Here is a 14,080-nt window from a genome sequence, read left to right on the forward strand (position 1 = left end):
ATGAGCACGATTCACTCATGAATGAGCACGGATGTATGCGGATGATTCATGAAAAGATGGAATGTTTTCATTCAAGGAATTTACATTCCATGTCTCTCCTCCTTGGCATGACACAATTTCCGAAAGAGCACAAGAAGGATTGAGCATCAAGCATCGGCATTTCCATTGTGATTTGCCACAGTTGATTGATTTAGATCAGAAATTCAAGATTCAACCCCATTGTTTGCGTATGTTTGATGAACGGTTTGGCACTCCGTCACTTTGTTCATCTACATTGCATGCACAGTTTTTTCGAAGGAATACTATTTTTCCAGTCACTTTACATGGAATGGGTATGTTCATGTTTTTGTGTTGAAAGTGGTTTCAGGAATTTTCAACCTCGGAGATTCTTGAAGAAGGTAGACGCATGACTCTCGACGAAGTTGAAGCATTGAAGGAGCCACAGATGACTTTGTGTCGCTTTCGGCGCGGCCCAAAGAAGCAAGCGTTGCAGACCTTTATGAAGTTCAAGTATCGCATGACCCACGCACCAGAGTGGGCCAGCAAAGAGTGCCATACAATTCGGTACCAGTACCTCACTTTGAAAAGGAGAGGATGTCACGTGACACATCTAACCCTGTGTGTACGTGGACAAGCTACTTCAAGACATGGGTTCAGTTTAGTCAGTCAGCCTAGATTAGGAAGTGATCTAGCACTTTTGTGAGTCTGTTCGCAGACCGTGCATGTCCAGGCACTTAGATTAGATGCATATCCTCTGGTTGCACACAACGTGATCATCAGATTCCATCAGAACCCATCAGGAGCATTTTTATAGTGCATAGACCTATTTTCCCCATTTTTGACATTTTCCACTTATTATTTTTTAATGACTTTTGTTGGGAACTAGGTAGGGCAATTTTGACAAGGAAATATATATAGAAACCTAGCGCTAGCACTTTTGAGCAGAAGAGGCAGCAGGAACTTCCGTTCAACAGGCACCTTCTCAGCAGCACCCCCCCATCAGCAGACCTAGCGTTTTTGCATCAACAAAGAGCTAGTGTTTTTGCATTGAAGACCAGCCTTGGCGTTTGCATTGCAGATAAGCCCAGCCACAGAAGGACAGCAGATCAGCCCTAGCGTTAGCAGTTCTCCACAACAGAATACAGATTTCAGCCAGCGTTTTTGAATTGCAGATCAGCCCCTAGCGTTTTGCAGTTCCATCGCGACAAGATCCACAGTAGCACCAGTGTTTTCAGTTTTCAGCAGTCAGACATCGCAGTAGGACCCCCAAACCTCGCAGATCTCATCATCCCACAGCAGATCCTCGCCGCACTGTCACATCAGCCACAGTTTGCAGTTTCAGCCCAGAAAACGCAGGTTTCAGCATCTGCGTTTTCAGCGCGTCATCGTCGCATCGTCGCCATCGACATCATCACCGACATAGAGTCAGAATTCAGTAGATAAAGATTTGCAGATTTCAGCCCTTAGCGTTTTCAGATTTCAGCCCGTCTCGTCGTCCTCCTCATCGTCGGCAAGTCCAAGCATTGTAGAGATTTGTGCAATCAATAGTAGACCACTCTCGCCATAGAGAGTGGGGCCTTCGGAGGAGGGTTTGACAACATTCTGGTGTCGTATTCTTCTCTCTCTATCTCTCAGTCTCATGCACCGTCATTCACAGTGTTCACCACTTTGTTTGAGTCCATTGCACTCTCTCACTAAAGGAACTGAAGGCTCTCCCTTCCGTAAGTAAAAGGAACCTTGAGCACAGTTCAGAGCACTATCTTGAGCAAAGTTCAACATTCACTTCCGCTGCACCGTACAGGTTGACACCGGAGGATTGGAGGTAGGAGATACAGACAAGACGACCTCTTGATATTCACAGTGCAAACTGCTCAGTCTGACTTCCCTACTTCATAGAGGATGATCACGGTGCAGACAGCTTGGTCTGACCACACCTCTTCTCAGAGGCCCTTCACAGCGTAGACCGTTGAGTCTGGCTTTCCCCTCATCTTGGATTACCCTACCTACTAAAAGGACACCATCCGACGTTGATCCGTGCGGTTTCCCGGTGATTGTTGCAGCTTACGATAGCTTCTACAGTGCAAACTATTTAGTTTGGCTTTCCTTGTTTCAGAGGACGTTTACGGCATAGATTGCTACATCTGACCTTGTTGGAGTTTTACACACCTAGCCACCTGGCCACACTGGGTTACAAGTTCATGCATTGATAGGCTTCCAGTCACTCATGACGTTTCCTGGGCTTTTCTATTATTCTCCAGACTGTTTGACTACAGACACCACAGAACCTATTGGGCAAGACACTTGCAAGTCTATTGGCACTCCTTTCACCATAGTTACCCGGAACGCGGAACGGCAACAGGCATGAATGCCATTCTCTATTACGGATACTCACGCCTAAAACACGGAACGGGGATTCGCAACAAGAAGTTGGACTGGAAACGGGGAACGGAGACCTGAAAATTGCCATTCCCTGTAACTATGGTTTTCATACTCAGTTCGCGACAATATCTTCACCCTGTATCGGCGGAGTACAACAGTTTGCTACACTGCTCGTGACGGCACTTTACCATGGAAATTTCTTGGCGGTCGTGACACCTCGGACTACTGCTACGCTGGTGGAGTATTGCCCTTCAGTGGACATCGCAGCAGACATCTTCATCATTTGCCTCACATCTTCAGCTTCGTACGGTTTGTTCGGTATCAAGTGCTGAGAGGGGGTGTTAGACTTACACCACACTACTACTTCACCGGTCTAAGGCATGCATGTATGGCTAGTGTGCTTCTGGGCTGGCCACCCTTTGCATATGCATTTTCTCTGCATTGTCCGGCCGCCCACCTTGTCCAAGCGCCCTCATACTTTGTTTATTTCTTGTTGGGTCATGGGGGATTTTTCCAGCCTTTGTCCTACCTCCCCTTGGGCACCTATTTATGGGGCCAGAGGGGTTAGCACTTCCATCATCTGGTCATTGTGTATTGGGTCTTTTGTTCTAGTAGTCATGGGGAGTTGATCACCCCTCTTCCCTACTCCAGCGTTTGTGGTCTCTTCTCTCTCTCTCTCTCTCTCTCTCTCTCTCTCTCTCTCTCTCTCTCTCTCTCTCTCTCTCTCTTCCGAACACGCGCGCACTCACAAAACAGACTAACAACCAATGTTCAATAGAGACCCTCACTCCATGTAGACACACCATTGACCATCACACACACAACAATACAATCGCTTAGCATGCACTACCACATATCCTAAACCACATTGGAATTCAGACAATAATCACCAATCACATTCACATCTTAGTCCCCTACTGGACTTCAAATGCAAACCAAGATCCACAATGAATGCTTTAACCATAACATCTAGGCCTCGTTGACCTCTAGCACGTCTTGATGCACTAAATTAATCATCATCACCACCCTTGCCAATGAACAAAGATAAAATGTTGAAGACATTCTATCTCACATTCTAACAATTCCTCTACTTGGCACATGATCTCTTTCTGATGAGCCGCACTAACCTTGTACAGAGGCCTATTTGGTGGGCTACAACCTGGCACCAAATCTATCACATGATCCTCAGGCCTCTCCAACGGCAACTGAGACGGTAATGAATCAGAAAACGGTCACTAAACTCTCGCAAAAATGCTAGCCTTTCTTTATCTAACACACATAAATTTGACTGACAATTATCTGAAACATCACGTTTGCAGAAATTAAGTACAAAAAAAGATGATTCTTAATTACTGAAGTGATAGCCGAAGCGAATACAATAGGGATAGACTCCCCTTTAAGCAGTTTTACCTCTATGCTGAAGGGTGATCTTTTTTTTGAAGACATCCAACACTCCATGTATACGGAACATCCACGGGATTCCCAGCAGCGCATCGCACCCTTCCAGTGGCATGATATAAAATTCCTATGTGTCCACATATAACTCAATATGCAGACGTAGCTTTCCAATGATGGGGGTAACACACTCCGAATGACCAAGACATGCGAAACCTGCCTCTGCTGTTTACCCCATTTATTCAGATTTGATCCCCAACTTGATAGCCAACTCTGGTGCGATAAAGTTTGCCTTAGCACCTGGATCAAAAAAAATAAGCGTTGACTGATCCCCGACTTTACCCCACGCTCTGCATAACTCACTGGCATAAGAGTTTGGCCTATCGCCCACCATATTTGGCACTAAACCGACCGTGGGTTGGGGCTTCTTTCCTTTCTTGTTCTCTTAGTCAGCTCGTCTCTTCCTTTGTGGACAATCTGCAGCAAAAATGACCTGGCTGCTCACAGTAACACATTTATTCTCAGCCATTATAGCCTTCTTCTCTTCGAAAGATTTGGGCACAAAAAGGCTTTCTCTGTTTCTTTGCCCGTCTTCCATAAGCCTCAACTCAGTCCTTAGCTTCCTCTGACTTTCCTAACCCCTGGGAAGCTTCAGAAGTCACTTTTGCAAAGGGCTTCTTTGCTGAATTTTTCCTTTGACTCGCCCCCTTTTATGTTGCCCTGGAATCCACTGTCTTCTCCATTCAACAAGGCATGACCAGTATTGGCAACTTCCATAAGTTGAGTAAGGGTTGAGTAAGGGTTTCCACTTTGTTCTTTGTACAATAGTTCATAAGCCCTTTAGGCATCCCACAACAATACTTTTCTATCTGCTCTATCAATGGCACAAATCTGTAAGAAGTTACCGGTGCCAATCTATCATAACATGAGCTTCAAATTCACTTGACAACCATGTAGATGCAAACATTTGTTTGAAGTAAACCCATGTGGCGGGTGCCTGTCCTTGCATCAACAATGTCGTCCACCATGAACGTGCATTTCCTTTCAAGAAAGTGGCAGCTTTATGAACCTCCGAAGCCTCAATAAAATTCCCCCCCCGCATAGGCACTATCAAATTGTTGGAGGAACGTAAGAGCCTTCGTCGTGACCTCAAATCCGTAGAAAGTATCAAACTTCATAGCTGCACCACCTTCCTTGTATGGTTTTTGCTTGTCCAACACTGCCAAATTATCATAGGGAAGTGTCAGCAACATGGGTACAATGGTAGGGACCATCTGTGCCCCTTGGCCATTAAGATATTGGCTGCTTGGCACCATATTTGCATGCAAATTCGAAAAACCAGCCGTACCAAAATTTCCCTGTGGCACCCCAAACTCGCCCTCAATACACTGAAACCTTGGCTGTAAGCTGACATTACCATACATGGGGTTGGCATCATGCCTTGCATACCCGCAAAGACAGTTCCTAGCATGTATTGCTGGTTTCGAGACGCATAACCACTCATGCTTTGAAACACAGATCAGCCCCCAAAATACCCAAGATGTACCGTAGGTGGCGGCAATATCTGATGCATAGCGTAGAAGGTAGTTCTCTGTCCATTTAAACCAACATTTGGACTCTGAAAGGTGGCTGGCAAAACTGGTACATCCTGTGGAATTGACGTCCTAGCCACCTGTTCGTGGACAAAAAAAGGTTGCCTTGGAGCCCCAACTGACTCCGCAACATGCGAATGCTCTCTGCCTTGCTAGCACACGTAAGGGACCTGGGCTTGAGCCTCAACTAGCTCTACTAGTTGAGTGAGTTTCCTTGCTTGCTATGACATTGGTGGAGCTTGCAAAAACTCCATAAGCCTGAGGTTTTGCACCAATCAAGTAAACACATTCACAGTGGCAACCAACTGTGTCCGGAACGCATCCTCGTCTAACTGCCCATTAATTAACCCTTGAGCTTGTGGCGCATTCAAATCAACAAAAGGTACAGACACTGGTGGCCGTGAACTCTCGCCAACCTCCAACACTAGAGGAACAGCCTGTCTGTCCTATGAAGAGGAACCCTCTTCTCTGTTGTCTTTCATCCTGTCAGCCATAGTGGAATTCCAAGTTCTTGTGCTTTGTGTCTTCGCCATAAACCGACCAAGGCTCACTTCTTGAGGAAAACGATGGAACCATGAAACCGGCATGTAGCCTCACTGTCACGTGACACATCCAACCCTATGTGTCCGTGGACAAGCTACAGCATGACCAAGGTTCAGTTCAGTCAAGTCAGTCTAGGATAGGAAGTGATCTGGCACCTTTGTCAGTCAATTCGCAAACCATGCATGTCCAGACACTTAGATTAGATGCATATCCTCTGGCCGCACACAACATGATCATCAGATTATAGTCATAACCCATCAGGAGCATTTTTACAGTGCATAGACCTATTTTCCCTATTTTTGACATTTTTCACTTATTATTTTTAAGTGACTTTTGTTGGAAAGTAGGTAGGGCAATTTTGCTAAGTTTGTATATAAGCAAACCTAGCGCTAGCACTTTCTGGCAGAAGAGGCAGCAGGAGCACCTTGCTCAACAGGCAACTTCTCAGCAAGACCAACCCTCGCGGCAACTCTAGCGTTTTCAGCATTGCAGAAGGCCTAGCGTTTTTGCATCAGATCAGCCAGCGTTTTTGCACTTGCATATTCACGGCGACAGTAGACAGTAGATCAGCCCTAGCGTTAGCAGTTTCCAACATCAGCCCTAGCGTTTTTGGTTTGCAGTCCAACCTCAGCGTTTTTGCAACCTTCGCGACAAGACCAACAAGAAGAACAGCGTTTTCAGTTTTCAACAATCAAGCATCGCAGTAGAACTCCCGAACCTCACAGATCTCACCTTCCCGCAGCAGTTCCTCGCCGCACGGTCAGATCCCGCAAAGTTTGTAGTTTCAGCCCACAAAACGCAGATTTCAGCATCTGCGTTTACAGCGCGTCGTCGTTGCATCGTGGTCATCGCCGTCGTCATCGATAGAGTCAGAATTCAACAGATAAAGATTTGCAGATTTTAGCCCTTAGCATTTTCAAATTTCAGCCCGTCTCGTCATCATCCTTGTCGTTGTCGACATCGTCGGCAAGTCCAAGCATTGTAGAGATTTGTACAATCATAAGTAGACCGCTCTCGCCATAGAGAGTGGGGCCTTCGGAGGAGGGTTTTGACAACATTCCGGTGTCGTATTCTCTTCTCTCTCTATCTCTCAGGCTCATGCACCTTCACGCACAGTGTCCATTCACTTTCTTTGTGTCCATTGCACTCTCTCACTAAAGGAACGGAAGGCTCGCCCTTCCGTAAGTAAAAGGAACCCTTGAGCACAGTTCGGAGCACTCATCTTGAGCAAAGTTCAAACATTCATTCCGCTGCACCTTACATTGGTATCAGAGCTTTGGCGGTGTTCTGTATCACTCAAGAAAAGAACCACATAATTTTTTTTGCTTGTTGTGGTCGCACGTAACCCAAGACCTCTTGGGCGTGTTGATTCCTAATTGTGTTTTTGAAGAGTGACAGGAAACCCAAGAAAGAAGGGCTTGTCCAGCCTCCCCTTCTTCCTCTTTTCACTCATTGAGAGCGGACCGTGCACGTAGCTGTCGGCCAATCGACGTGAGGTGGGAAAAAGCAACCTTGGTGTGAGCGCAAGGCCGCCAAGGGGTGCGCCCACGGAAAAGAGCAAAACTCGGGTGAAGAGAAGATCCTTCTCTAACACACATTGCAAGCGAAAGAAGACCCTCAAGACCCTCAAGAACCCAAGAACCCCAAGAACCAAGACCCCCAAGAACCCAAGTTCCTCGTGAACTTAAGAACCCAAGACCACAAGAACCCACGACTTCAGTGGATGGTCATCACTCAAAGCGGAATGGATACTTAGCTTGGAAGTGATGAGCATGAGAGAGGCGAAGAAGAATTTTCCCCACCAGGAGGTTTTTCTGACCTCCCCCTTCCCCATCTACGACAAGGATTGCACTAATTCCTATGGAGGAGTTGCCGCATTTGTTTATGGACAGGGAGTTAGAAAGCGACGAAAGAATGGCAGCCATAGAACGTAAATACGAAGAACGAGTGGCAGCCATATCACGTGAACGCAAAGAAAGATGGGCAGCCATCGAGCGTAAGTACGAGCAAGCACACTTGGAAGCCAAAGAAAGATGAGCCGAATTTGATCGCGAGAACAAAGCAAGAAAAGAGGAGAGCGACCAACACATGAAAGAGTTCTTGCGACCCTTTTCAATTGTGCAGGCGCAGTTTAAGCAGAATCAAGAGAAGGAGACTCTCTCAGTCTCGTCTTCTCCAAAGCATGACGCACAAGATTTGCATGATGATAAGCACGATGATTGGAATGATAATAATGAGCATGTTGATTGGGATGACAATGACAAGCATGATAATTTGCATAATCAAGATGTGATTTCTCACAAGCATGATGATTTGTATGACCACGATGTGATTGTTCACAAGAATGATGGGTTAGTTGATATTGTTTCTAGTGAAGCTAACCTCATTGCACATTCGATCAATCACGAAGAACCGATCTTGGCTCTCGAGTCGAGGTCCAAAGAACCCCCTCAAGAAGAACCGATCTTGGCTCTCGAGCCTAGGTCCAAAGAACCTTCACAGGAAGTACTATGTGTTCGAATGATTAGTCAGCACGCATTGTTCGAGTGTTTCATTTGTGATCGTTTCTTGTATTTTAGTCATCGTGTTTATGTGGTTCCTTTTCCTAGGCATGACATATTGTACGTTGAGCACGTTTCACTCATGGATGAGCACAGATGTATGCGGATTTCTCATGAAAAGCTGAAAAGTTTGCATTCAAGGAAGTCACATTCCATGCCCCTTCCTTGGCACGACACAATTGTAGCAAGAGCACAAGAAAGTATAAGCCCCAAGCACGGTCATTTCCGTAGTGTTTTGCCACAGTGGATTGATTTAGGTCAGCAAGATAAGATTCGATCTCATGGTTTGCGTGTGTGTGGTGAACGGTTTGGCACTCCGTCTATTTGTTCATCTACATTGCATGCACAATCTTTCAGGAAGACAAGATTTTTTCCAGTCACTTTACATGGAATAGGTATGTTCATGTTTTCGTGTTGGAAGTGGTTTCAGGAATTTTCAGCCTCGGAGATTCTTGAAGAAGGTAGACGCATGACTATCGACAAAGTTGAAGCATTAAAGAAGCCACAGATGATTTTGTGTCGCTTTCGGCGCAGCCCAAAGAAGCAAGCGTTGCAGACCTTTATGAAGTTCAAGTATCGCACGATCCACACCTCAGAGTGGCCCGGCGAAGAGTCCTTTCCAGGATTCCGGATATTATTGGCGATCTCCCTCGACGCCATACAGTTCGGTATCAGTACCTAACTTTGAAAAGGAGGGGATGTCACGTGACACATCCAACCCTATGTGTCCGTGGACAAGCTACAGCATGACCAAGGTTCAGTTCAGTCAAGTCAGTCTAGGATAGGAAGTGATCTGGCACCTTTGTCAGTCTGTTCGCAAACCATGCATGTCCAGACACTTAGATTAGATGCATATCCTCTGGCCGCACACAACATGATCATCAGATAATAGTCAGAACCCATCAGGAGCATTTTTACAGTGCATAGACCTATTTTCCCTATTTTTGACATTTTTCACTTATTATTTTTAAGTGACTTTTGTTGGAAAGTAGGTAAGGCAATTTTGCTAAGTTTATATATAAGCAAACCTAGCGCTAGCACTTTCTGGCAGAAGAGGCAGCAGGAGCACCTTGCTCAACGGGTAACTTCTCAGCAAGACCAACCCCCGCGACAGCTCTAGCGTTTTCAGCATTGCAGAAGGCCTAGCGTTTTTGCATCAGATCAGCCAGTGTTTTTGCACTTGCAGATTCACGACGACAGTAGACAGCAGATCAGCCCTAGCGTTAGCAGATTCCCCTGCAACAGCAGATCAACCCTAGCGTTTTTGGTTTGCAGTCCAACCTCGCAGAGCCTGAGAGCCGAGGACCCGCGGGAGTTGTATTTTGCAATGATTAATGAAAAAGAAAGGGGCGCCAATCTTTGGGGCCAATCTCTTAATCTCTCACTCTATTAAATTCGGTAATTATGAAGTTTATGTTCGTGTATTGCTATTGATTTCTTGCTTGGAGTGTCCAAACCTGTTACAGTGGTACTAGAGCACAGAAAGATTCTTCTTCTACGGAGGATCCGATCCTTTTTTTGCAACGCGCACAACTAGAGCAGTCATCGGTGGTGGATAGATTTCGATGCTTTGCTAGTCAGGGAGCAGAGAATGAGTCACACGTACGAGACGGTGCAGTATCAGTGACTTTGCAGACATGTACTTTTGCGGATGAGCTCCAAAGTGATGTGCACGACATGTCTGTAGATGCAAAGTTAGAGCGGCCATACTCTAGCGAGACACAATGGACCGATCCTCTTTGGACCGATCCTCTTTGGACCGATCCTCTTAGGACAGAAATGCCTCCTACCATGGAGATGAACAATTTGGAGTTCTTTGACATGCTCATGCTAGAGGCTGATATGGTGATGCCAGCACAAGTGGATACAATCCCTATGGATGATAAGGGAGTGACGACACTTGCATGACGAGCATGTCGTTCTCAGTTTGAAGAATCCAACGAGCCATTCCCCGCGTCGATCAAATTCCCGATGGGCAGATGTGTGACAGTTTCCCCCAGAAATTGACCCTCTGGCCTATAAATCATTTTTATGATTTATTTTGTTGGGTCCGGTGGACAGTTTGCCCTACCTAGCCCTTAACAGATTTATAAGACAAAAACCTTGCCTATAGAGGGAGCCTGGCAGTCCATCACTTGAGCAAGTTGTTTTGCAGAATTCGTTTTCATTCCGCTGCACCTCACAAACAACCTTGGCATAAATGGAATGTACACACATGCAATACCTCAAATGCAGACTCTACTAACTCGAATGGGGAAGGTTGCTCTTCAAAACGAAGCACCTCCGGGGCTGATTTGGTTGCAGACGGCCACCAAGCAGTAGATCTGAGGCTGATTTGCACTCTCGATGTGAGAGGAATGAAGGGCTGAAAACGCAGATGATGATGGAGCCGATGATGGACAGTAATGGGAGCACTTGATGCGAAGAGGGAATGGCCAACGAGAGGCTCGGCTGCCAAAGTACCGGGCTGCAACAGGGAAGATAGGGTTAGCAGATCCAAGCAATCTCTAGAGATGGAAAGGCTGAAAACTGAAAACACCCGCTGCTAGGGTTGATCCAGCACGGATGGCTCACAGCAATGAGCAAATGCTGATCTGCAAAAACACTGGGCTGGTCTCTACAAAACCGCTAGGCTGATGTCTGCTGGTCTCTCAATGATCTACAACGTTGTCTGATCTGCTCCTTAAAAATAAATCATTTGAATTGATTTATTTACAAAACAAAGTTTTGGATGAAACCCACCACACGAAAATCAGATTGACGCAGGGAATGGCTCATTGGATTCCTCTAACCTAAAACTACATGCACACTATGCCATATGCCCACCGTAGTGTAATAACAAAGAGCCCGCTAAAGTATCCCACAGGCTACAAAGAATATGCAGCATCTCAGTCCAAATAACTATCAAAGCGATCGACGTTGAGGAAAATTGTGAGCACAACGAACCTTCCACATGATCCATAAAGTGATGCCACAAATCGTAGTAAAAAAGTAGTTCGACTGATGGATAGTATCTGAAACCATTTCTAGAGTGCCCAATGATGTAAGCATGAAGGCTAGATCTGTCAAAGAGCCCTCAAAAAGAGTGTGACCCTCAAAATCGCAAAAGCCATGCAACCACCCCCGTCAAAAATCCTTCATGAACTCCCGCTCTGATCAACACACAACAACATACAACAAACCGCCCTCCACAATGCCTGAGCATATCAACAAACCCAGAAACAATGCCTCAAGAACTCATACTGCAAAGTACATCTCTGGCAAGTCGGACATGACCAATACTCTCAGCCCAAGTGCACAACCTCGAAAGTCTAGAACAGATCCGCATACTACATTGATGGATCTATTTCTCCAGAAACGAACCATCAGTAACGGTAAGTCTCATTCAATGAGGCAAGGTTAACAACAAAGAATTGTGAATGTGTGATTGATCGATTCTCACTAAATCTCAAAATTCTGCTACATCCAACAGCGCAAGGGGCCAAGGTCAACATACTCCCATGAGGTTTGGTATTGGCCAATTCCCAAGTCAATTCATGGCCCTTTACTAGCATTTCTACAGCTCTCTCCCCTGAATAACCTTGACCTCTCAGACCTCTCTCAAACAATCTTCAAAAACGCAATGCAACATTTTCTAAGAAAAGGAACCAGTTGATTCAGCAGCAAACCGAGTGCTAGTGGATAGAACTGAATTCCAAAAGTGGGCATGCAAGTGATTGGGCCATCTTACAGTTCCCCCCAACTTGGACACTTTCATAAAGACTACAACCTCACCTTCGATAATCATAAAACTATGGGGTAAATGTAATGTGAACTACAATTTTCTCAGCTGACACTGAGAGTTTTCCATGACAACATCCATCCTAGCCAGCTTTTCTTGGCATACACTTGAGCCAGAAAATGGCTTACGTTTGATTGAAACATTGCATATCCCTCCTTCCCAACAACTCCAAGCCAGTTTCACAGATGATTCTCAACTTGTTAGATTTGCACCATCAGTCTAAACTTTAAGATCACACCGATGGTGCAAGCCAGTTCCACAGATGAACCTCTAACAGTTAGGTTTACACCATCGGTCTAAACCTTAAGATCACACTGAATCTTTGAATACTGACATTCATGCCCAACAAAAGTCCACTTGCACCCTTTAATTAAAAACTGTTAAAAAGAATTGAGGGTTATGATCATACCGATGTTGACGTATGAAATGATTAAAGTGCATCTTGGGATAAAGCATAGAACAAAATTGATTACCCTGCATTGAAAATGATGGGCGGCAAGAGGTAAATGAAAAAGAGCTCCTCATCAAACTCTAAAACCAGGGAATTGGTACTGCGAGTGATGCCTAGGACGACAACACCAGTGCACAAGCCCTACACAAATACTGAACAACATGAGGAGCATGTAAAGGCAGCAGATGACAGACCATGCACAATCTCTCATCCGTATTACACAAAGATTGGACTTTGAAATGCCATACCAAAATGAGGGCGGTGATAGATTCGTTCATCCACTTGTTCTCTTCGAGAAGATGTCCAATGATCATGCAAGCACAGAGGAGGGCCACCATGAGGGTGATGGAGATAACCACAACATGGTCACTTGTATCGCCCAGGAGGCTGCCCAGCTGTGATGCAACAGCTGAGGAGGCCATGGGAGCAACACAGTTCAAGCTCGTCCAAGCAAAACTGCACATAAATAGGAACCGTGGAAAAATCTCTCTGGTATTGTCTGTGTTTGCATCTCTCTCTCTCTCTCTCTCTCTCTCTCTCTCTCTCTCTCTCTCTGACCAACACGAGAATCTTTGACGCACGTGCCTTAGATCTGAGGGAATGTACGAATGCTGCGTCAATTCGTAAAGAACACGGTGAAAAGCAGATGATGATGACGACGAGACTCCGCCATGATGCTTCCTTGTTTGTTTTGAACTTTGCTCCTCCCTCAGCTGTTGTCAGTCGAGACTCAAAAGGCGTGCATGCACAGGAAGAGATCTGGGCGGGCCCTTGCAGCCCCGCTTGCGGACCTGGGAGGAAGTGACAGACAGCCAACGTGAGCTAGTGATCAACTCGAGAGATACTAACTCAGGATGGTGCAATTGCCCAATGCCACCACCAATTGGAACCCGTTCAAAACATAGCGAAGATACAAAGATGTAACAAGCCCTCGTAATTCTTGAAGTAAGTCTCCTCAATCTTTGAAAAGTAAGTCTCTCCAATCTTTGAAAAATAAAAATTCTTTCAAAACATATTAAGTGCATAAGTGAAGGGTGAGATTAGAAAATGAAAAGACAGCTGAAAGTGGAAAGTCAATAGACATATGAAGATGGAAAGCCAAAAGACACATGAAGATGGAAAGTCAAAAGATATTTTGTGTCCATGTAAATAGGTGTTTCTTTTCTCTTTTATTTTTTCTTTAATATTTTTTTATCTTCAAAGTATCCTCTCTCTCTCTCTCTCTCTCTCTCTCTCTCTCTCTCTCTCTCTCGCAAGGCACCAATGACTTTATATGTAGAAAGCACAATGGTAATAGCGTGATTGACTATATATCGTTTTCGGAAGCCACTCTAAAATGCATACAAAGCTTTACACTCGGTGAATGGAATCCGGAATC

At 45.3% G+C, this 14,080-nt stretch overlaps 1 protein-coding gene across 1 annotated transcript in view; it reads right to left on the bottom strand.

Annotated features, from left to right (window-relative positions):
- The window catches only part of LOC147464208 (sodium/hydrogen exchanger 3-like), a 71,461-nt gene extending 58,042 nt beyond the window's left edge, over window positions 1–13,419 (bottom strand). Inside the window, exons 1-3 of the mRNA XM_086513633.1 lie at window positions 13,288–13,419; window positions 12,951–13,158; window positions 12,725–12,843 (exon numbers count right to left, since the gene is read on the bottom strand). Of these exons, the coding sequence (XP_086369759.1) occupies window positions 12,725–12,843; window positions 12,951–13,124 (293 nt within the window). The 5' untranslated portion in view covers window positions 13,125–13,158; window positions 13,288–13,419. The remainder of the gene's footprint in view (window positions 1–12,724; window positions 12,844–12,950; window positions 13,159–13,287) is intronic.
- Between the last annotated feature and the right edge of the window lie 661 nt (window positions 13,420–14,080).

This window comes from Adiantum capillus-veneris, chromosome 1 (assembly GCF_014529385.1).
Source record: "Adiantum capillus-veneris isolate H3 chromosome 1, ASM1452938v2, whole genome shotgun sequence".
In the NCBI taxonomy this organism is placed as follows: Eukaryota; Viridiplantae; Streptophyta; class Polypodiopsida; order Polypodiales; family Pteridaceae; genus Adiantum; species Adiantum capillus-veneris.